Consider the following 25,157-nt stretch of genomic DNA (forward strand, 5'->3'; position numbering starts at 1 on the left):
GCTTCAAAACACTACTTTCCATATTACCTTTGAATATTTTTCTCAGATTTTCCCATTATTCCTTCCTCATAACTTCTTAAGCTGTAGGAGAGATAATTTCTTTTTGCTATTAACCACTAGGGATTTGCCTCTGATTGAATGTGAATAACAGTACAGGCCCAAAGATTAAACTCCTTTCTAAAAACTGCAACCTGGCAATATTTTTGGCACATTTATTTGTCCTGAAGATATTTATGCCAACAAATATTATCATGGTAAAAAGGCTTTTCAAAATCTGTTCTTCAGAAATAACTGTGCAGACATTGCTAAGCAACGGACACGTTTCATTTCCAAGATGTTTATTTGTATGAGGATGACAATTTTAAAGGTACATATATTCATGAAGTTCACTATAACCATTTTCAAGTCATAAACTGAAGACAATGAAAGTTTGAAATGTTGGGTGCAAGTAGAATGGTGTAGTGACATCAATAATTTATCTGATGTACTTGATAAATGGAAAGACATTTAAATGTATGCATGTTCTTTGGACTTTCAGTGTTTTGGTGGTCTTGATGGTTTTGGCACTTGTGAAGTTTCACCTTTAGACGCAGGAATTTTTTTCTGTCCCTTAGCAGCAGCCTTTTCCATCTTAAGCTAAAATAAAATAGTGTGTGTTAACTATCATAATAAATGTTTTATTTCAAAAATTGTGTTAAATTAATGTGTATGAATGTAATAAGATCACTACTGTAACACACAATTAATGAAAATCTAATCATATGCTCGATTGCTAACTACTTTGAGATCAATAAAGAATCACAGAATCGTTATGGTGCAAACGAAGATGAATTGATTGTGTACCACCTCTCCGATTGAACATTATGACTCAGTGCTATTCTCCTGCCTTTTCCTTATAACCCTGAATATTGTTTCTATTTATATATTCAGTTAATGCCCCCTTGAACGTCTCAATTGACTGGGTTTCCACTACACTTTCAGGCAGTGTGTTCCTGACCTGGACCACTTGCTGTGTGAAATGTTTTTCTCATGCTACATTTGTTTCTTTTACAGATGTCACTTCAAATCTGTGTCTTCTTGTTCTCAATCCTATTGTGACAAGGAACAATTTTTCCCCTATCTGTCTAGACCATTAATGATTTTGAAAAATTCAATAAAATCTCCTCTTAGCCTTGTCTTCTTAAAAGAAAATGGTCCCAATTTCTCCTATCTGTCTCAATAATTGAAGTTTTGCATATAACCCCACCTATTAACCTCTTCCTTCCCAAACTGTGATAACCAGAAATGTAAACAGCACCTCAGCTAAAGTCTAGCTAGTAGTTTATACAAGTTTAGCATAACTTGCTTGCTCCTTTACTCTATGGCAGTGTTATTAAAGCCTCAGATACTGTATGCTTTATGAAGTGCTCACTCTACCTGGCCTGCCATCTTCAGGGATTCAAGCATATATAGATATATATGCAGATCTGTTTCTGCACATCCTTTAACATTGCACTGTGTATCCATATTCTTTCTCCCAAAATGTAAGACCTCACACTTCTCTGCATTGAAAATTATGTGCCACCAATTTGTTCATGTCCTTCCATAATTTTACACAGGCTTTCTCACCATTTACAATGCTTCTTAGTTTTGTACCATCTGAAAACTTGGAAATTGTCTCCTGCACACCAAGATACAGATGGTAACCATACATCAAGATAAACAAGGATCCCAAAACCGAACCTTGGAGAACTCCACTAGAAATACTCCTTTAGTCAGAAAAATATCCAACCATCCATCAGCCAATTTTGAATCCAAATTTATTCCACTAACTATAATGTTCTCTGACGTCTCTTCTGTAGCACCGTAGTGAATACCATTTCTTTTACACAAAGTATTCATGAACACCTCAGCTATGCTTCCTGCCTCCATGTATAGATCGCCCTTATTATCCCTAATCAGCCCTCTCCTCTTTTAACACGTTTTACTGATAATGCACCTATAGAATTCCCTTTTATGTTATCTTCTGGTTCATAGTCCCTTTTTACTACACTTACTGGTGTTTTCACACCCCCCTTCTGAATTCAGCTTTTTTCACAATTGTATTTTCTACCTGACATCTGCCATAAGCTTACTTTTCTTTATTTACCTTAATCTTTATCTCCTTTTTGAGAGGAAACCCTGGGTTTATTTGCCCTATTTTTACACTTTGAGGAAATATATCTTAACTATGCCCAAATGATCTAATCTGAGGCAGCTCAGATGCTGTCTTTTTCAATAGTCTTTGTTTCTAGTCCATCCAGCTAGCCACAAAAAGACACGACCCTCTCTTCTCGTAGCCCTACACACGGATAAAAAAACCCACCATTTTGATTGGGACAACACATCTATCCTGGGACAGGCTAAGCAAAGACATGCCAGAGAATTCCTAGAGGCCTGGCACTCCAACCACAATGCCATAAACAAACACACAGATTTCGATGCTATCTATCAACCCTTCAGAAAACGAACAGGAAATGACATCACCACAAACCCCAGGAACCCCATCCAGGAGAAAGCAGGAGACAACAGCTTCGCTTCACTTGGAGGTCGCCACTGATGATGTTACCTAGCCAGGTAATGAAACATCTGGATATCAAACCTACAGCTCAGCGAGCAAACCTACACCCTAATTATTCTTACTCTGGATTATCCATTATCCTTTTCACTGTTATCTTAAACCTTATGAAACAATGGTCACTGTTGCCTAAGTGTTTTCCAAGTGACACTTGCTCCACTTGGCAAACCTTGTTTCCAAGAATCAGGTCTTGTAGTGCCTCCTTTTCTGTTGGACTGCACATATACTGCTGTAGAAAATTCGCCTGAACACAATTTACAAATGTTTGCCCCTCGCTTCTGTTTATTCTACCAATATCCCAGTCTATATCCAGGTGATTGAAGTATCCTATTATAAATATTCTAAGAGATTTAGACCCCTCCATAATTTCTCTCCAGATTTGTTCCTCTACATCCTGCCACTATTTAATGGTCTGTAGACTACACCAAGCAATGTAATTGCACCCATTTTAGTCTTAGTCCTAGCTAAATCAACTGTCCTTAAACTTTCTGGATAGCTTCTTTCTGCAGCACTGAAATGCTCTGCTTAACCAATACTGCCATCCCTCCTTTGTTCCCTTCCTATCTTTCTTGAACACCATTTTACCAGCAATATTTAACATCCTGTCTGGTCCTTCTTTGAGTAAGACTCTGTTACAGCCACAACATCATAATCCCACATGGCAATCTGCACCTGTACTTCATCAATCTTACTGATTAAACTCATTGCATTCACATATATGCAGTGAATCTCCTAATTAGAGTCATAGAGATGTACAGCATGGAAACAGACCCTTCGGCCCAACTCGTCCATGCTGACCAGATATCCCAATATAATCTAATCCCACCAGCCAGCATTTGGCCCTTATTGCACCAAACCCTTCCTATTCATATACCCATCCAGATACCTTTAAATTTTGCAATTGTACTAGCCTCCACCATTTCCTCTGGCAGCTCATTCCAAACATGTACTAGCCTCTGCGTGAAAACGTTGGTGTCATCTGCAAACTTACTAACTATAACTCTCACGGTCACATCCAAATCATTTATATAAATGATGAAAAGTAGTGGACGCAGCACCGATTCTTGTGGCACTCCACTGGTCACAGGCCTCCAGTCTGAAAAACAACCGTCCACGACTGCCCTCTTCTTGAACTGCTGCAGTCTATGTGCTGGAGGTTGAACCATAACGCCATTACGAAAAGAATTCCAGGATTCTGACCAGCAACAGTGAAGGAACAGTGGTATATTTCCAAGTCAGGATGGTGAGTGATTGGAAGGGAACTTGCAAGTAATGATATTCCCATGTAACTGCAGCCCTGTCCTTTTAGATGGAAGTGGTTATTGGTTTGGAAGGTGCAGTCTAAGGATCTGTGGTGAATGTCTACAATGCATCTTGTTATTACTACCACAAAACACTTTTGAAATTAATTGTGAAATTATTTGCAAGTTTTCTTTCAAACGTCCTGTTTTGTAACTTGGTTTGTCAGTGTTACCTACACTTTATCTCAAGAAAAACTTTTAATTTGAGAAAAGTTAAAAGTTAAAAAAAATTGCTGCTCCATGAAATATTTCATAGCTTATTTTCACATTTGCTGCACTAAGGTTACCATACCCGTTCTTGATATTGGCTTTCAAAGTAAGCCATGTCTCGCTCCTCAGCTGTGGGAAGGTGAGCAAATCGACTTAAACCATAAACATCTGCAGAGATATCATGGAATTTATTAAATAGTAATTCATCCACATACTCTACAATAGGAATAGTTAATTTAACTTGCACAAATTTCATATTGGGTGTACATATTTAAATATTTTCCAATGGTGCAAAATAATGTGAATTTGAAAACCACATATATCTTCCAATAATCAGAAAATTTGTATTTCAGAGGAAAAAAGTGACTCAATTATAGCTGTTCAGAAATGTTTGCTTCAGATTATTACCATGTGTGGCATGGTAATTTCTTATTGAGAGAACCAGGAATTTGCAGTTAATTGAGTGATAGAAGTTGACTAACTTTTTTTCTAAGAAAATATCTTTGATATTTTTTACAGATAAATATTTATATTGACATTTTTCTAATATTACCCATGTGCTTTTATTATTATATGCCCTCAAGAACACCAGTGCAACACTTGTCTACATTCCAGCTGTTTGAAAAACTATATCATATAGTTATTACACCTAACTAGCCAATAATTAGAGAACTGAAATTATAGGAATTAGAGGAAACAATATTATGAAATTTAGAATTAAAAATGGTAGACTAATGCCATGGCCTGAATATTAACAGCTGTGTCGAGAGGGTGGTGCTGGAAAAGCACAGCAGGTCAGGCAGCATTCGAGGAATAGGAGAATTGATCTTTTGGGCATAAGCCCTTCATCAGGAATGAGGATTGTGGGCAGGGGGTCTGACAGATAAATGGGACGAAGGTGGGGTTGGGGGGGGTAGCTGAGAATACTATAGGTAAATGATGGTGAAGGAGAAGGTGATAGGTCCGAGAAGAGGGTGGAGCGGATAGATGAGAAAGGTGATGGACAGGTAAGGAGGGTGGTGCCAAGTTAGAGGCTTGAGACTGGGATAATGTGGTGGAGGGGAAATCCACATCGATCCCGAGAAGTTGCAAAGTTCCAAGGCAGAATATGAGGCGTTTTTCCTCCAGGCTTCGGATGGTAAGGGTTTGGCGATGCAGATCCAGGACCTGCATGTTAGATTAGATTAGATTAGATTCCCTACCTTCAGCCCAACCAGTCCACACCGACCCTGTGAAGAGTAACCCACCCAGACCCATTTCCCTCCGACTAAAGCACCTCACACTTTGGGCAATTTAGCATGGCCAATTCACCTAACCTGTACATCTTTGGACTGTGGGAGGAAACCGGAGCACCCAGAGGAAACCCATGCAGACACGGGGAGAATGTATAAATTCCACACAGACAGCTGCCTGAAGCCGGAATCGAACCTGGGACCTTGGTGCTGTGAGGCAGCTGTGCTAACCACTGAGACACCCTGCCGCCCCTTGGGGAGATGAAGTATTCAGCCACGGAGCAGTGGGTTTGGTTGGTGCGAGTGTCCCAGAGATGTTCTCTGAAACGATCCACAAATAGGCATCCTGTCTCCCTGATGTAGAGGAGAAGACATCGGGTGCAATGGATAGTGAGTCTCTTCAGGACATGGTGGAAAAGCTTCAGGGCAGAGGAGATGACCGGGGATGGGGGAGGATGCAGTGAGAGAGGGACTCACCGAGATCCTTGTAGAAAGAGGAGGAGAATTTCTTCAAGGTAGGCATCCTTGGAAGAGGTTTCACAGTAGGGTTGAAATCAACTTGGAGAAAGTGAGGACTGCAGATGCTGGAGATCAGAGTCGAGAGTGTGGTGCTAAAAAAGCACAGCAGGTCAGGCAGCATCCAAGGAGCAGGAGAGTCAACGTTTCGGGTACAAGCCCTTCATCAGGAATGAGGCTTGTGGGCTGGAGGGCCAAGAGAGAAATGGAATAGGTTTGTAGTTGGGGGCGGGTGGGAAGGTCGCTAAAAATGCGATGGGTAAATGAAAGAGAGGAAGAAGTGATAGGTCGGAGAGGAGGGTATGACCTACATCGGCAGAGCAAAGGGAAGGGGGGTGAAACTTTGGAAAGAAAGTCTACAGATGGTAAGCCTTCTCTAATTTCATTTCTCACATCAAGTGGGAAGCGTTCATTGACATTTTTGCCTCAAAGCCAAAGGTCATGTGTTCAGCCGTCTATTACTTCCTTCCTTCTCTTGAAGTTTATTTTTATTCTTAAATGGAGAGCTTTGAGCTGCTCGAGCTCCACTTTATGCAAATTTCACAATTCACTTATTTTGCACAAACCAGTATGAAGTCATAATTCAATTCAGCTCTAATGCCTTTTATATGAATGAGGAATAAAATATAAGCTACAGAAAACAGCATTTACTATTTTATCTAAACGCTCATTATTGTAATAACAATACTGCATGTTTTATGCAAAACTAAGATACATTAGGATTAATTCTTGCTCACTTGTACATATGAAATCCTGTAAGTGTGTAACGCAAAGATTATTTTGTGTAACTCAATACAAAGAATACAATGGTCTATAATTAGAATAATTTGAAGTGCTACAATTATGCCTTTTAATTTATTTCTTACCATCTGGAGAGTGTCCAGCATTTATTGCATCCATTTGTGGTCCATAAGCTCTCAGAAAAGGATGATCCATTGAAGTAGAAGGTGCATCAAGAATTTCATCACTTGGTGCCCCTGAAACAAATAATAAATCCTTTGATGGATAAAGACTCCAATACATATTCGGAGGGTCAATTGGATAAGACCTGAAAACTGTTTCTGGAGTCACAATGTGGAATTAACCAACTGTGTAAAGCAGTATATTAAATTTATACTTCCCGATGTTTTATATGATTGCTGCATGTGGTCAACAAATGGACAATGATTTTTCTGGTTGCTTGGATCAGCAAAGGTCTGATATTATGAGCAAATAACACTACTTAAATGCAGCCTGCACCTTTGAAAGAGGCAGGGTAGTATGCTTGCATGAAGAATTGAAAGCGGTGCTGGAAAAGCACAGCTGGTCAGGTAACATTCGAGGAGCAGGAGAATCAACATTTTAGGCATAAGCCCTTCATCTCGATTCGCGATTCTCCTGCTCCTTGATGTTTAAACAACATTTGGATAGATTCATGAATTGGAAAGGTTTGGAGCGCTAGGGGCCAGGAGCAGGTAGGTGGGACTAGTTTAATTTGGGATTATGTTCAGCATGGATTGGTTGGACCGAATGGTCTATTTCCATGCTGTATGACTCTATCATACTCTAGCAGGCACTACTAGCTTAACATTAGCCCACACACTTGTGTCTGATGAATGCAAAGTTTGTACATAACAATTAGCCGTAATAAATATCTGTTGAATTCTGTAACATCACAATACCCACAATCAGTTTCTTTTTTATCTTACAGGCACATCAGCTAGAATACTCTGCTAGAGATAAGTGATAGACATCTAAAAAATGCAAGAATATCTTTGTGGCAAATATTTGGAAAACTAATTCTGGGAAACAAACTGGACAAGAGCTTTGGACAACAGAGATTTTGGACAAAGTAACAGCTTCTTATCTCTCAAGTCCAGTGATTGTTCTGAGAACAGAAAGCTGTACAGATTTGTAGATACGGCATGAACTACCAATAAAACAAAGCTAATTTCTGTTGATTGTAATTTATGTTCTTTGATGATAATATAACTTTTTAAAAAGTTATATTAATTTAAGGAAGGGAAGAAAAGGATACACTATTGAACAACACCACAAAGTCAGTGCAATGCCATACAGAAGCTGGAGGCTAATACAATTGGTTCCAAGCATTTGACACATAAGTTACCCTTCTTAGAACAGCAGCAGCAACAAAGGCTTCGCCTTAAAGAAGAAGCAAGTTTCTAATCACAGTGATAGATAATTAGGAATGTAAGGCTTAAAGGGTTGCAGTTCAGGCAGAAAGAACAATGGACTGCAGAAACCTCATTGTGGATTGGACAATATCCAGTAATACCCTTGCTGAATTACACCTGTTCAAATGACTATTCATTTTTATAGATCAAACAAGAAATGATCCTGAAAAAAATCTCTAAACATCTTGCACACAACTGGCAAGGAGATGTTTCAAGGAATTAACACATCCAGTCCTTTTGTGGATGATCAGAAAAATCCAAAAAAGATCTGGAGAGTTCTTGAAGACCAACTCAAAATAAGAATTGACCTCAAGATTAAAGCCTTCAGGTGTTATAGTCAGATAGCAACTCCTAGAGTCTATTGATCAGTTTGTCAGAAGATGTTGCTGCAAATCACAAAATGTATCTTTTCTGACTGTTAGAGAGGCTCATTGAGTTAGTTATTTTACTTCTACATCAAATAAAACATTTAGGAAAGGAATAATTTTTTGGGCGAGAAAAACAGCCAAATCATTGATGCATTGCTTGAAGATAGATTTAACCATAAAGCAATAGTAGCAGATGAATAACAATTACGTTGGGTATAGCCAACACTATTGCTACAAAGTGCACCCAAGACAACAAAATCTATAACAAATGTGATTTGTTGTTTCTACCTAAAAGCTGTGCTGACTATCGTAAAACTGTGGCACAATAAGATACTATACATGCACTTGCAAAAAAAAATCAGATTTCAAAGGCAAGTTGGACCCCACAACAAGACGCTACATCAGCACAACACTGACAGCAAGGAAAATGTTATGAAAGTGCACAAGTGCAAACACATCAGTGAGTTTCAGAGGGAAATAAAAAAATGGCAAATTTCAGAAGATGACCAAGGTTTCAACACAGTCAATTTTGAACACTATGCCGCACACATTTTTATACAGCAATCATAAGTTTTTACAATATAATACAGTACCATATGTCCTGAAAAGCCAATACACACTAAAAACTAAACTGGTGCAAGAGCTGCCAACAAATTACCACAACACATCCTGAAGGACATGCTCATCAGTAAAGGGTGCTTAGTGGTACAGCATATGAGAGATCATATCACAGCATGTAATGAATCAACAACTCCATGCATTGGTAGAATCATATGGCAGTGCCAGTACACAAACTTATCTCGGTTTCCTGAAATTTTCTATCAACTGTTCAACAGCGGACAGACTAATATGTACAGATCTTAGTCAGTCAGAGATGTACAACACATAAACAGACCCTTCAGTCCAACTTGTCCATGCCGACCAGATATCCGAACCTAATTCAGTCCCATTTGCCAGCACTTGGCCCAAAGCCCTTTTAACCCTTCCTATTCATATACACATCCAGATGCCTTTTTAAATGTAGTAACTGCGTTAGCTTCCACCACTTCCTCTGGCAGCTCATTCCATCCACACACCACTCTCCGCGTGAAAATGTTGCCCCTTAGGTCCCTTTTATATCTTTTCCCCGGTCACCCTGAAACTATGCCCTCTAGCTCTGGACTCCCCCATCCCAGGGAAAAGACTTTGTTTGTATATCCTATCCATGCCCCTCATGATTTTATAAACATTTATAAGGTCATTCCTCAGCCTCTGACACTCCAGGGAAAACAGTGCCAGCCTATTCAGCTTCTTCCCACAGCTCAAATCCTCCAACCCTGGCAACATCCTTGTAAATCTTTTCTGAACTCTTGAAAGTTTGACAACATTCTTCTGACAGGAGGGAGACCAGAATTGAACACAATATTCCAAAAGTGGCCTAACCAATGTCTTGTACCATCGCAAATGACCTCTCATCTCCTATTCCTAATGCACTGATCAATAAAGGAAAGCATACCAAACACGTTCTTCACTATCCTATCAACCTGTGACTCCACTTACAAGGAACTATGAACTGCACTCCATGGTCCTTTGTTCAGCAACACTCCCCAGGACCTTACCATAAAGTGCATAGGTCCTGCCCTGATTTACCTTTCCAAAATGCAGCACTTCACATTTATCTAAATTAAACTCCATCTACCACTCCACAGCCCATTGGTCCATCTGATCAAGATCCCGTTATTCTGAGGTAACCTCTTTGCAGTCCACTCCACCACCAATTTTGGTGTCATTTGCAAACTTACAAACTATACCTCCTATGTTCACGTCCAAATCATTTATATAAAGGACGAAAAGCAGTGGACTAAGCACAGATCCTTATGGCACACCAATGGTCATAGGCCTCCAGTCTTGAAAAGCAATCCTTCACCACGACCCTCTGTCTTCCGCCTTCGAGTAAGTTCTGTATTCAAATGGTTAGTTCTCCCTGTATTTCATGAGATCTCACCTTGCTAAACGGCCGACCATGAGAAACCTTGTTGACCGCCTAAAAGAAATTCATATAGATCACCTCCACTGCTCTGCCCTCATCAATCCTCTTCGTTACTTCTTCAAAAAACTCAATCAAATCAGTGAGACATGATTTCCCACATGTTGACTAAACTTAAATCAATCTGTGCCTTTCCAAATAGATGAAAATCCTGTCCCTCAGGATTCCTTCCAACAATTTGCCCACCACCAATGTCAGGTTCACCGATCTATAGTTCCCTGGCTTTTCCATACCATCTTTCTTAAATAGCGGTACCACATTAGCCAATCTCTAGGCTTCTTCACCTCACCTGTGACTATCAAATCAATTATACAAATATCACACCAAGGAGCCCAGCAATCACTTCCCGAGCTTCCCACAGAGTTCTTGGGTACAGCCGATCAGGTCTTGGGGATTTATATACCTTTACACATTTTAAGATATCCGGCACCACCTCCTCTATTTACCCCACATTCTATATCTTCCAAGCCTTTCTCCGCAATGAATACTTTTGCAAAATACTCATTTAGTATCTCCCCCATCTCCTCTAGTTCCACACATAGACTGCCTTGCTGATCTTTAAGGGGCTCTATTCCCTCCCAAGTTACTCTTTTGTCCTTAATGTACATATAAAATCCCTTCGGAAATCTTTTTAACCCAATTTACCAAGGTTACCACATGTTCCCTTTTTGCCCTCCTGATTTCCCTTTTAAGTATACTCCTACTGCCTTTAGATTAGATTAGACTCCCGAAAGTGTGGAAACAGACCCTTCGGCCCAACCAGTCCACACCAACCCTCCGAAGAGTAACCCACCCAGACCCATTTCCCTCTGACTAATGCACCTAACACTATGGGCAATTTAACATAGCCAATTCACCTGGCTTGCACATCTTTGGACTGTGGGAGGAAACCAGAGAACCCGGAGGAAACCCACGCAGACTCTAAGGATTCACTCTATCTCTGATGTCTGCACCTGACAAATGCTTCCTTATTTTTATTGACCAAAACCTGAATTTCTCTAGTCATCCAGCATTCCCTACACCGACCAACCTTGCCTTTCAGCCTAACAGAAACATACTGTCTCTGGACTCTCGTTATCTCATTTTCCAGCCCTTCTTTTACCTGTGAACATCCACACCCAATCAACTGTTGAAAGTTCTTGCCTAATACTGTCAAAAAATCGGCATCCTCTAATTCAGAACTTCAACTTTTAGATCAGGTTTACTCTTTTGGGCACGGTGGCACATTGGTTAGCACTGCTGCCTCACAGTGCCAGAGACCCAGGTTCAATTCCCGACTCAGGCGACCGTCTGTGTGGAGTTTGCACATTCTCCCCGTGTCTGCGTGGGTTTCCTCCGGGTGCTCCGGTTTCCTCCCACAGTCCAAAAGATGTGCACGTCAGGTGAATTGGCCATGCTAAATTGCCCGTAATGTTAGGTAAGGGGTAAATGTAGGGGAATGGGTGGGTTGCGCTTCGGCGGGTCGGTGTGGACTTGTTAGGCCGAAGGGCCTGTTTCCACACTGTAAGTAATCTAATCTAATCTAATCTAATCTAATCTTCTCCATCACTATTTTAAAACTAATAGAATTATGGTCGCTTGCCACAAAGTGCTCCCCCATTGACACCACCTGCCCTACATTATTTTCCAAGATTGGATCAAGTTTTACACCTTCTCTAGTAGGTACATCCACATACTGAATCAGAAAATTTTCTTGTGCACATTTAATAAGTTCCTCTCCATCTAAATCCTTAGCACTATGGCAGTCCCAGTCTATGTGCACTGGGCAGAGAGTACAATTTAGAAATTCAAATCTTGATACCTGAATACCAGCAAAGGTTTCTAAAATATGCATCCAGCACATACAATGTCATTGTTGATCATTGTGCCTGAATAGAAGCCAGAAATTAAAGCCAGGTAAATCCAATGTAGAGCACGCCAATCATGTTTGAAGAGAGTGAGGAAGAACATTCCAATGTGATGATTGTGTGGCAATGTTAAGTAATAATAACTAGCAGAAAGGCAACCAAATTTTCATGCAAATGCAACAGAGAACAATGCCACATATCTCCAGATGGGTACATGGTTACCAGATCAAGATGAGTTGTTAAACCTCCAAGAGCTGAAGTTAGAAACGTTAGCCTTCTAAACTCTGTTTTACCTGTTAGTATAATGACTGATTTGACAGTACAAGCCTAGGTATGATCATATATATCTTTTTGCGATTAAGTTTTTAACTTGAGGATAAATGGGATGTTGCGTTATGTTTGATGATGTAGTCATGCACCTTTGAAGTAAGTGCTCTTGATATCATCACTGTGTCATAACATGTGACTTTTAAGTATAAAGTCTCATACCTCATCTTGTCCTGGATCAGGGAGGCCATCGCACTCTGCTGGACACATGCTGCCCTGTTGTAAATGGCAAAATTAATGATATGTGGTGCTGGAAAAAGCACAGTAGGTCAGGCAGCATCTGAGGTGCAAGAGTGATGACGTTTCAGGCATAATCCTTCATCAGGGTTATGCTCGAAACATCAACTCTCTTGCTCCTCAGATGCTGCCTGACCAGCTGTGCATTTTCCAGCACCACACTTAATCAACTCTGAGTTCTCCAGCAACTGCAATTCTCACTAGCTCCTAAAATTAATGCTGTCCAGACACTTATATGCCTAATGAATGTAATGTCTTTTGAATTCTTTATGATATCTACACACAGTTTCTTGTGTTATGGGAGATAACATAAATATGCTGTATCAGGTAAAACACCCTGCTGGAGGCAAACTCACACTACCGAGATGGGGATGAAGTATGGGAAGAAGGTTAAATGATATCATGTGAGTTGTCAAGGTGGATGAGTTCATCTTTCAATGGTTCTGCTGCATTCTTGAAGCTTTTTGCACTCATTCATGAGATGTCATACTAGGCCAGCATTTATTAACCAGCCCTTGTTGGTCTTGAGAAGGTGGTAAGCTGTCTTCTTGAGCCACTGCTGTTCATGTCTTGTAAGTATACCTACAATGCCATTAAGGAGGGAGTTCCAGAATGACCATATATTTCCAAATCAAGAAACTGCTGAGGAGGTGCACAAAGGCATGAAGTTAGGTAATATCATTGACTTCAGAGCAGACTCCTGTCCCTATGTTTTCAATGTTCTATGTTCCTTAGGGTATAGAAGACAAACATTTTCACTTCCTATGGACAAGGTGAAAACAAGTACAGAAAGGAAGGTTGAAACCTTTTTGTTGAAGTTTCTCACAGCATTATTTTTGTCACTTTGCACCCAGGTATGATAAACACTCAACTAACTACATTCAGCCATCTCTCAACATTTATCCTCATTTAGCTTGCATCTTTGCTTTAATTGATGAAATGATTTCTACACAAAACAGTATCACAATTCTTAACCTCATTTCATGCAACAAAGGTTCTAAGTCTGTGCAGGAGAAAGTGAGGGCTGCAGATCAGAGCTGAAAATGTGTTGCTGGAAAAGCGCAGCAGGTCAGGCAGCATCCAAGGAACAGGAGAATCGACGTTTCGGGCATAAGCCCTTCTTCAGGAATGAGGAAAGTGTGTCCAGCAGGCTAAGATAAAAGGTAGGGAGGAGGGACTTGGGGGAGGGGCGTTGGAAATGCAATAGGTGGAGGGAGGTCAAGGTGAGGGTGATAGGCCGGAGTGGGGTGGGGGCGGAGAGGTCAGGAAGAAGATTGCAGGTTAGGAAGGCGGTGCTGAGTTTGAGGGATTTGACTGAGACAAGGTGGGGGGGAAGGGAAATGAGGAAACTGGAGAAATCTGAGTTCATCCCTTGTGGTTGGAGGGTTCCCAGGCAGAAGATGAGGCGCTCTTCCTCCAACTGTCGTGTTGCCATGGTCTGGCGACTGAGGAGTCCAAGGACCTGCATGTCCTTGGTGGAGTGGGAGGGGGAGTTAAAGTGTTGGGCTACGGGGTGGTTGGGTTGGTTGGTCCGGTTGTCCCAGAGGTGTTCTCTGAAACGTTCCGCAAGTATGCAGCCTGTCTCCCCAATATAGAGGAGGCCACATCGGGTGCAGCGGATGCAATAGATGATGTGTGTGGAGGTGCAGGTGAATTTGTGGTGGATATGGAAGTGTCCCTTGGGGCCTTGGAGGGAAGTAAGGGGGGGAGGTGTGGGCGCAAGTTTTGCATTTCTTGCGGTTGCAGGGGAAGGTGCCGGGAGTGAAGGTTGGGTTGGTGGGGGGTGTGGACCTGACGAGGGAGTCATGGAGGGAGTGGTCTTTTTGGAACGCTGATAGGGGAGGGGAGGGAAATATATCCCTGGTAGTGGGGTCCGTTTGGAGGTGGCGGAAATGACGGCGGATGATACGTTGTACATGGAGGTTGGTGGGGTGGTAGGTGAGGACCAGTGGGGTTCTGTCCTGGTGGCGGTTGGAGGGGCGGGGCTCAAGGGCGGAGGAGCGGGAAGTGGAAGAGATGCGGTGGTAATCGTCAACTACGTCAGGCAGGAAATTGCGGTCCTTGAAGAGGGAAGCCATCTGGGTTGTACAGTTTTGGAACTGGTCCTCCTGGGAGCAGATGTGGCGGAGACGAAGGAATTGGGAATATGGGATGGCGTTTTTACAGGGGGCAGGTTGGGAGGAGGTGTAGTCTAGGTAGCTGTGGGAGTCGGTCGATTTATCGTAAATGTCCGTGTCGATTTGGTCACCCAAGATAGAAATGGAAAGGTCTAGGAAGGGGAGGGAGGAGTCTGAGACGGTCCAGATGAATTTGAGGTCGGGGTGGAAGGTGTTGGTAAAATGGATGAATTGTTCAACCTCCTCGTGGGAGCACGAGGCAGTGCTGATACAGTCATCGATGTACCGGAGGAAAAGGTGGGGGGTGGTGCCAGTGTAGCTGCGGAAGATGCACTGTTCCACATATCCTACGAAGAGGCAGGCTTAGCTGGGGCCCATGCGGGTGCGCATGGCTACTCCTTTGGGTTGGAGGAAGTGGGAGGATTGGAAAGAGAGGTTGTTCAGGGTGAGGACCAATTCAGTCAGTCGAAGCAGGGTGAGGACCAGTATTTCCCTCTGCTCCCCTATCAGCGTTCCAAAAAGACCACTCCCTCCGTGACTCCCTCGTCAGGTCCACACCCCCCACCAACCCAACCTCCACTCCCGGCACCTTCCCCTGCAACCGCAAGATATGCAAAACTTGCGCCCACACCTCCCCCCTTACTTCCCTCCAAGGCCCCAAGGGACACTTCCATATCCGCCACAAATTCACCTGCACCTCCACACACATCATCTATTGCATCCGCTGCACCCGATGTGGCCTCCTCTATATTGGGGAGACAGGCTGCATACTTGCGGAACGTTTCAGAGAACACCTCTGGGACAACCGGACCAACCAACCCAACCACCCCGTAGCCCAACACTTTAACTCCCCCTCCCACTCCACCAAGGACATGCAGGTCCTTGGACTCCTCAGTCGCCAGACCATGGCAACACGACAGTTGGAGGAAGAGCGCCTCATCTTCTGCCTGGGAACCCTCCAACCACAAGGGATGAACTCAGATTTCTCCAGTTTCCTCATTTCCCTTCCCCCCCACCTTGTCTCAGTCAAATCCCTCAAACTCAGCACCGCCTTCCTAACCTGCAATCTTCTTCCTGACCTCTCCGCCCCCACCCCACTCCGGCCTATCACCCTCACCTTGACCTCCCTCCACCTATTGCATTTCCAACGCCCCTCCCCCAAGTCCCTCCTCCCTACCTTTTATCTTAGCCTGCTGGACACACTTTCCTCATTCCTGAAGAAGGGCTTATGCCCGAAACGTCGATTCTCCTGTTCCTTGGATGCTGCCTGACCTGCTGTGCTTTTCCAGCAACATATTTTCAGCTCCAAGTCTGTGCAGTTTGCTTTCCCCACTGCTTTTGTCACAAATATTTTAAAATGTTAATTGCTACACTAATACAATGCTTCTTAGCTACCATACCCTGTACTGGAGATGGTAAAATGAGAACAGCACACTTTTTCAATAACCAGCAACAGCTCTGAAGTAGTTGCTGGCTTGCCCAAAAGCATATCACCCTTCACTGCAAAACTATTCAATGCATGGAACTGATAGGGATGTACTTTACAAAATTCAGCAAGTCCAGTGTTCCCTGTTGATAGTGCAGTTAAGCCCAGATCACTAACCAACAGTCTCAATTTTGCCAGACACAATATGTTGGGGTAAAAACAATGACTGCAGATGCTGGAAACCAGATTCTGGATTAGTGGTGCTGGAAGAGCACAGCAGTTCTTGCAGCATCCGAGGAGCAGTAAAATCAACGTTTCGGGCAAAAGCCCTTCATCAGGAATAAAGGCAGAGAGCCTGAAGGGTGGAGAGATAAGCTAGAGGAGGGTGGGGGTGGGGAGAAAGTTGCATAGAATACAAAAGGTGAGTGGGGGAGGGGATGAAGGTGATAGGTCGGGGGGAGGGTGGAGTGGATAGGTGGAAAAGAAGATAGGCAGGTAGGACATGTCATGAGGACATTGCTGAGCTGGAAGTTTGGAACTAGGGTGAGGTGGGGGGGGGAGAAGGGGAAATGACGAAACTGTTGAAGTCCACATTGATGCCCTGGGGTTGAAGTGTTCTGAGGCAGAAGATGAGGCGTAATTCCCCCAGGCATCTGGTGGTGAGGGAGCGGTGGTGAAGGAGGCCCAGGACCTCCATGTCCTTGGCAGAGTGAGAGGGGGAGTTGAAATGTTGGGCCACAGGGCGGTGTGGTTGATTGGTGTGGGTGTCCCAGAGATGTTCCCTAAAGCGCTCTGCTAGGAGGCGTCCAGTCTCCCCAATGTAAAGGAGACCGCATTGGGAGCAACGGATATAATAAATGATATTAGTGGATGTGCAGGTAAAACTTTGATGGATGTGGAAGGCTCCTTTAGGGTCTTGGATGGAGGTGAGGGAGGAGGTGTGGGCGCAGGTTTTGCAATTCCTGCGGTGGCAGGGGAAGGTGCCAGGATGGGAGGGTGGGTTGTAGGGGGGCGTGGACCTGACCAGGTAGTCACGGAGGGAACGGTCTTTGCGGAAGGCGGAAAAGGGTGGGGAGGGAAATATACCCCTGGTGGTGGGGTCTGTTTGGAGGTGGCGGAAATGTTGGCGGATAATTTGGTTTATGCGAAGGTTGGTAGGGTGGAAGGTGAGCACCAGAGGCGTTCTGTCCTTGTTACGGTTGGAGGGGTGGAGTCTGAGGGCGGAGGTGCGGGATGTGGACGAGATGCGTTGGAGCGCATCTTTAACCACGTGGGAAGGGAAATTGCAGTCTCTAAAGAAGGAGGCCATCTGGTGTGTTCTGTGGTGGAACTGATCCTCCTAGGAGCAGATACGGCGGAGGCGGAGGAATTAGGAATACGGGATGGCATTTTTGCAAGAGGTAGAGTGGGAAGAGGTGTAATCCAGGTAGCTGTGGGAGTCGGTGGGTTTGTAAAAAATGTCAGTGTCAAGTCAGTCATCATTAATGGAGATGGAGAGGTCCAGGAAGGGGAGGGAGATTATAATTCCAATTTGCCTTGTAACCTTGTCTAAAAAAAATTACTAAGAGTATAACAGTATGGCCTTGACACATTGCTTTGTAGATTTCAAACTGATTTGTTATTTTAAAAAAAAACACATCCATCGTGACTTGCAAAATGTAGAATATATGTGGAAATATGATTTGTGACATGGACAACTTCCCTTTCTTACATGAAAACAGATGCTGCAGCACTAATCAATGTAATTGGATCAATATTTTACTTTGCCCTGTATTTGATAAGCAAATACTTCTGGAGAAAACAAACCTCTTATTATTTTAGATCTTGTCAGCAGGTGGAAATTCTATTTTCTTTTTAACTTTCTATAATTGTAATTTTGTGCAGAGTTTTTCTTGTCTTTATCAGTTATCCAATTGTTTGGACTCAAAGGTTCTGAATGTATTTTAAAAGTCAGCTGCTTATCTTCATTTTTTTTAACATAACTCCTAATTACATTGGCTCCTTTGACATTTTTACAAATTTGTCATTGATACTTGATTAAAGAATTCCTGGCAGTACCTTAAATCATTCATAGTCTACTAATGTAGATTAGCAAACCATTGTAGTATTGCAATGAGGTCGTACAAAACCCTTCCTTCGAAGCTGTATTTTTACTCTTTTTTTTCTATTTATGCACCGGTGTACTTTATCCATACTGTCCTGAGCAGTTAATTTGAAATGTAACTTTGACTATCACTCCCTTATATATGCTTTATTCAAAATGCTTAAAGATCAGATTGAGAATAACCTCCAATAGATGGCTTAACAGCTGAGTTAGTTAGCATCTACCAAACACATGTTATTCCATCAGATTTCTATCTCCTCCTTTCTCAGTAGCTAACTCAAATCCTCTAAAACATTGTTATCACATTTTTACAGCCTTCCCTTACTATCTATAATAACATTCAATGAATGACTTATTTTCCTGATCTCAATCTAAATTGTATTTGTTGCGATCACCAAGGTGGTTGGTTTATTTTTTTCTGAGGATGCAGTATCCTGATTCAGAAAAGTTTCAGTTATTCAGCTTTACTTGGCGACTTTCCTTCAAGTTTCCAATTCTGCAAATGTGTTTTAGTGTTCCTAAGATATAATCAAAATTCTAAACATCCATCTTTTGTATTTAGAAAATTCAACTGAATAAGCCATTTCAAATTTAGCTACTATATATTTAAGTAGTTATTCATAAATTGGTAGATAAAATGGAATTTTATCAAGCAAATCACAGCGAGCAACAAACAAGTAAAATAAAATACCGCATTGTATCTTTTAAACAATAAAATATCACTTAATTGAAGTGGTATTATAAACCACTAGACGTATCTATCAAATTGACAGAAATTTTTAAATGACCTCAGAATTGAGACCAATACAATTTGCTCTTAGCAAAGTCCTTGTTGCAATTGATAATACATTCTGAGTTATTTTAATTTTGTTTAAAAACATTATGTTCAACATATTCCGGGAAAAGCATTCATTAACCTGATGTTATTAGGTTTGGCAGCTTAGGTTAGATCCATATATTTGCAGGAAAAAAATACAGGTTTGGTGCTGACAGCCAGCTTCAATTTGCAAAAAAGCATTTAAAAAATGTTTAGAAATCCTTTGAAAACTGCCTAAATGCTAACAGAAGTTACTGAACTATGGAACAGTACAGTGAAGGATGAGTGCCCTGGCAATTGGCACTCAGAGGGCTGCTAGAGACAGGCACTTGCTTAGTTCCCAGTAGGATTTCAGCTTTGTCAACATACACAGGGAGAAGTAGGAGCGGCAGCAGGAATATGGGACACAATGGCCCTAAATGCCCAAAAGCTGCAGCAATGCAATGAATCATGTGACTGTTTCCACAGACTGCTTGGAGGCTGACATGGATAGACAAGTCCAGCTCTCTGCTCTGACCTGCATTCTATCACTTATGTGGGAGGCTGCCCGCGACTAAATGTGTTGGACACCCTGACTGGTGGGTGCCTCCATGACTGGTGCATCAAGGACTACTTCTGTAAGACACTGGGATAAGGCCAACACTTACTGCAGGTGCCATTTGTTTAGCATGAAATCTGCCACATCATACAAATGTGGTATTGATGTGGCACACTGCCATAAGATAACATGTATGTGTCCTTATCTGAGAATGACTAAGCCATGGCTGCTGTGTTATTGTGTGACTGCACCAACTTGCAAGGTGCCGCGCAGCAAAGAATACAATCTATAAGTATGATACTATGTGCTGAATGAATGAATGCTCAAACAGTAATCAAGCAGTCCTAGGAGGAGGCCTGGCCCAAGACTTGGGCAGGGTTCCCGTCCATGCAGTAACTGTACCCAATACAGAACTGCTGGCGATGCCTGGGCTTTCAGGGTGCACTGCCACTATATTAGATAGGTGCCAGGTGGGTGGCAAGTATTCCACATTCCTGATGAAGAGCTCATGCTCAAAACGTCGACTCTCCTGCTCCTTGGATGCTCCTGACTGGCTGTGCTTTTCCAGTACCACACATTTCGACTCTATCTCCAGCATTTGCAGTGCTCACTTTCTCCTAGTAAAATGTCAAATATCCGTTGAGGAAGGGTATATGTGGCTAGTGTCACCTATTGATTTGTTTTGAGCTTTCATTTCTTCCTACAAGTTGTTCTGCTACAACATGTGTTTCATTAACACAAATTCGCTCAAACATGATTGATGAATTGGAGACACTGTTTCTAAAGTGCAAAGTTTTAGCGCGTGCATTGGTTAGAATGTGATTCTGGCCCCATTAGTTTAAATGATGCTGCCATTACACGATTTGTTTTATAACATGGGATTGCACCAGAATGGAACTACCACTTTATAGCATTGCTCCTCACCTCTTTTCTGAAAGCCTTTCCTTATGTCAAAATACAGCTTGACATATGTCAATATCACAGATTGCAATCTACAGTGGTATTATCAGGTTACTCCATTATAGCTTGTTGCAAAGTAGTCCTAATCTTGTCCTATACAGAGCTACATGTAAGTTTACTTACTAATGAGTAAGATACGAATTTTAACTTGAACAGATTATTTCCCTTGTTAGTGTAGGCCTGCTATAGTCAATCTGTGCATGTTAATGATTATTCCAGCTAACCAAGGACAGATTCAGGATTAAACTGAGACTTCTCTGTACAGCATCACACATTGTGCAATGCAATTAGCAAGTAGATAATCATGTACGTGCAATTTTTAAAATGTTTAACAAGGATGTTAACCCTCACTGCACACAACACCCTAAGAATCAGTCAGTCAAAGTACAATCTTGCAGTTTTCTCCATTTATAGTAACCACTATTCTATTTTTACTATATGCAAAGCACTGAAACCACTAACCTATTCCACTGGAGTCGAGTCGCATATATCCTTCTGCCAATGCATTAAATCCAGTGAGTCCTCCCATAGCGGCATAGGGAACATCTGGTCCTACTGATCGTCCTCTAGCCAAGCGTTCTTCTTTGGTCTCGACAATCATTGTATGAGCATATGTTGGGTGGGTACACCCACAGGTAAAGGAGCTGTGAAACCCAGCACATCCTATACCTACAGGAAAGAAATGATAGGTTTTGCATGCAATATAATGTATAAAAGTACATGTGAAGAGGACAAGAACTTTTAAAATAGTACAGCTACACAAATTTTGCATTAAAAATAAATAACTACATTGAATTTCAACCATTATCCTGCCACACTGCATATTACATCAGGTAAAGGGACACACAAATGATTAAACTAAAACAAGATAGGAAGCAATCAACATGTAGGAATAGTATCAAAATTATTACATTTGTTTTAGGCTTGTGAATTGCATTGCATCAAGTTTCTAATTTCAACCAACCATCATGGAAAATATTGTTGGAGATTCCTTCCAGGTGCAACAACAGAAAATCTGTTGTTTACATTTTCTGCCTCAGTTACTCAATATCAGCAATGCAGACTTAGCAACAGATCATTAGTCTGACCTAACAGCGTGGTAAAGTAAAATTAATTAGAATACATAGTTATTATAAATGGAACACATGGCTTTTATAGTCAACTGAATCTGTTTTTTTCAGCTCTGAGACAACACTGAAAATGTATTGCTTACTGATTAACTAATTATTTTCTATTTATACCAAATGTAAGGATACACTAAAACTGACATTGGGTAGTAGTAATATTGTGGCAACATCAGACAAAGAGATCATAAAGACAAAGGCTGACAGTCCCAAGGAATTGCTTCTAATCCACTGTAGTTACTTTGTTGGTAGTGTTACGGAACTCAAATTATGGATTGAAGAGTTTTTCACAAAGGATGACATGAATAACGTACCAGAGATTATGGGAACAGAGGGTTTAGTGAAAGGGAGGAATTTAATCCTTTCTATATTAGTAGCGAAATAGTGTTGGTGAAATTGATGGGATTGAAGGCTGATAAATCCCCAGGGCCTGATAGTCTACATCCCACACCACTTAAGAAACAGCCCCAAAAGTAGTGATCACCTTTCAAGATTTTTTAGACTATGGAACTGTTCCTACAGATTGGAGGGTAGCTAATGTAATCCTATTAATTAAAAAGGGAGGTAGAGAGAAACCAAGGAATTATGGACCTGTGAGTATGATGTCTGTAGTGGGGAAGATGCGAGAGTCCATTACTAAGAGCATTTAGAAAACAGAGCATTTATGGCAGAGCATTTAGAAAACAGTGGTAGAATCAGATATTGCTCTTGTGGCTAAATGGAACAAGGGATAGGCAGGAGGGCAAGGTTAGGGTATTGAGCTTGATGATCATGGGTGGCACAGTGGCTCAGTGGTTAGCACTGCCTCCTCACAGTACCAGGGACCCGGGTCCAATTCCTGCCTCAGGAATTTGAACATTCTTCCTATGTCTGTGTAGGTTTCCTCTGGGTGCTCTGGTTTCCTCCCACAGTTCAAAGATGTGCAGGTTAGGTGAATTGGCCAAGCTAAATTGACTGCAGTGTCGAGGGATGTGTAGGTTAGGTGGATTAGCCATTGGAAATGCTAAGTTACAGGAATAGGGTAGGCAGGTGAGTTTGGTTGAGATGCTTTTCCGATAGTCGATGTGGATTTGTTCGGCCATCCATACATTTTATATTAAATGTGGTTTTCTATCAGTTCTGATCATGTGAATGGTAGAGCAGCCTTCTATCTTCTACATTACTATGTTAATCATAATTCCAGTCATACAAGAGTAAAATTTACTGGAATGCTTCAAGGATTCAGAGGAGTGGCATCGAGGACTGGATGTGGTTTATTTGGACTTCCACAAGTACCACATAAAAGATTCATGTGTAAAAATTAATGTGTAAACAAAGCTTAAGAGTGTATTGTGCTAGAAAGAAAATTGGTTATCAGACAGGAAACAGAATTGGAATAAATTGATATTTTTCTGAATGGCTGGCAATAAGTAGTGGGATACCACAGGGATCATTATTAGAAAGCCAGCTATTCACAATATATGTCAATGATTTAGACGAGGGAACCGAATATAAGGTCTCGACATTTGCAGATGCCACAAAACTGGGTAGAAGGGTGAGCTGTGAAGAGGATGCAGGGATATTGCAGTGTGATTTGGACAGGCTATGTGAGGGGCGAATGCATGACAGATGCAGTGGAATATAGATAAACGTGAGGTTGTCCACTTTGGTAGCAAAAATACGAAGGCAGATTGTTATTTAAATGCCTGTAAAATGACAGAAATGTTCAATGAGACTTTAGTGTTGTCTTGCACCAGTCGCTGAAAGTAAGTGTGCAGGTGGAGTAAGTCATAAGGAAGGCAAACTGCATTTTGGCTTTCATGGTGAGAGAATTCGAATACAGGAACAATAATGTGCTGTTGCAATTATACAGGAAATTAGTGAGACCACACCTGGAACATTGCATGTGGTTTTGGTCTCCTTATCTGAGGGAGGATGTTCTTGCTATTGAGGGAGCTCAGCAAAGGTTTACTGAATTGATTCCTGGAATGGCAGGACTGACAAATGAGGAGAGATTGAGTCAGTTAGGATTGTATTCACTGGAATTTACAAGAAAAGGGGATCTTGTAGAAGTCAATAAATTTCTAACAGGATTAGACAGGTTTGATGTAGGAAGGATTCATGAAGGTGGGGGAGCCCAGAACTAGGGTTCATAGTTCAAGAGTTTAATAGAGTAAACCTATTAGATCTGAGAGGAGAAATTTCTTGACCCAGAGAATAGTGAGCCTATGGAGTTCACTACCACAGAAAATGGTTGAGTCCAAAACATTGTGTTCCAAGGAGGTAGATTTAGCTCTTGTGGCTAAATTGATTAAGGGGTATGGGGAGGGTGGGGTTAGGGCATTGAGCTCAATGTCCAGCCATGATCATATGTGAATGACAAAGTCGGCTCCTATCTTCTATGTTTCCATGTCAATCATAATTCCAGTCATACTACTGTGGTACAGTTGGAGCAACTGTGGGAAATTCAGGATCTTTATGACTACTGAATGGGATTGCTGGGTACAATGTGTGGCTTAAATCCTGATCCCGCAACACCTCTCCACAATCTGCAACTTTGGTTGGTATTTTACACAATAAATGCCAGGATGGATATTGAACCTAGGGGTTCAGACACCACTTAAGTGGATTGCTTTCTCTCAATCGGTGTTGAGTTTTACAGAAATTGCACCAATTCAACTGACAAGTGGGCATTTTATCACATTCTGACTTAGCTGGGATTTTACAGCCTCCAAGAAGCATGCTTGAATCTGATAGAAAGGGAATGTAAAATTGAATGGGATGGCAAGGGGGTGATATGTCTGCCACCTTTGCATCAATGCTGTCATTTTAACCAACCACACACCTTTAGACCAATTGTGCCCCATGTGACATTACCACTATGTCACTGCCTCCCACAAAGCAGTGCAGGGAGGGAAAGCTGGCATCTTGGGGTCTGAGTAATTAGGGCAAACATTGAATCTCCTTCACCAATTAGATTGAACAATTGAGAAGAAAACAGTCCAAGGATTAAGAAGGAAGTGTAAACTAGAGTGTGTGAATTCAATATTAAATCAAGCACAGAAGGAAAATAAAGTGAAGGAAAGAACTATTAAATTAAAGAAGGGACTAAAAAGTAAAACGTTAAAAAATAACATTATAAACTTTATATCTTTCAAATGTTTGACAATTAATTCCTGAAGGAATGACAGTCCATAATTGAGGGGATCAATTTTGAATGTCAGGGGCTGGTTGGTAATAAATAAGCCTTAGCACATC

The 25,157-nt window shown here is 41.7% G+C and overlaps 1 protein-coding gene across 2 annotated transcripts in view; it reads right to left on the minus strand.

Moving 5' to 3' along the window:
- Positions 1-321: 321 nt before the first annotated feature.
- Positions 322-25,157, minus strand: part of fam221a (family with sequence similarity 221 member A) — a 49,373-nt gene continuing 24,537 nt past the window's right edge. The window contains exons 4-7 of one of the 2 annotated variants that reach the window (XM_043689749.2): positions 21,259-21,465; positions 6,722-6,832; positions 4,190-4,275; positions 322-636 (exon numbers count right to left, since the gene is read on the minus strand). In XM_043689749.2, coding sequence (XP_043545684.2) covers positions 535-636; positions 4,190-4,275; positions 6,722-6,832; positions 21,259-21,465 — 506 coding nt within the window. In that variant the 3' untranslated portion in view covers positions 322-534. The remainder of the gene's footprint in view (positions 637-4,189; positions 4,276-6,721; positions 6,833-21,258; positions 21,466-25,157) is intronic. The other variant, XM_043689750.2, reaches the window with a different exon arrangement.

Source organism: Chiloscyllium plagiosum, unplaced genomic scaffold (assembly GCF_037043375.1).
Source record: "Chiloscyllium plagiosum isolate Xiang-an unplaced genomic scaffold, Cpla_swu_hap1 HiC_scaffold_5, whole genome shotgun sequence".
Lineage (NCBI taxonomy): Eukaryota > Metazoa > Chordata > Chondrichthyes > Orectolobiformes > Hemiscylliidae > Chiloscyllium > Chiloscyllium plagiosum.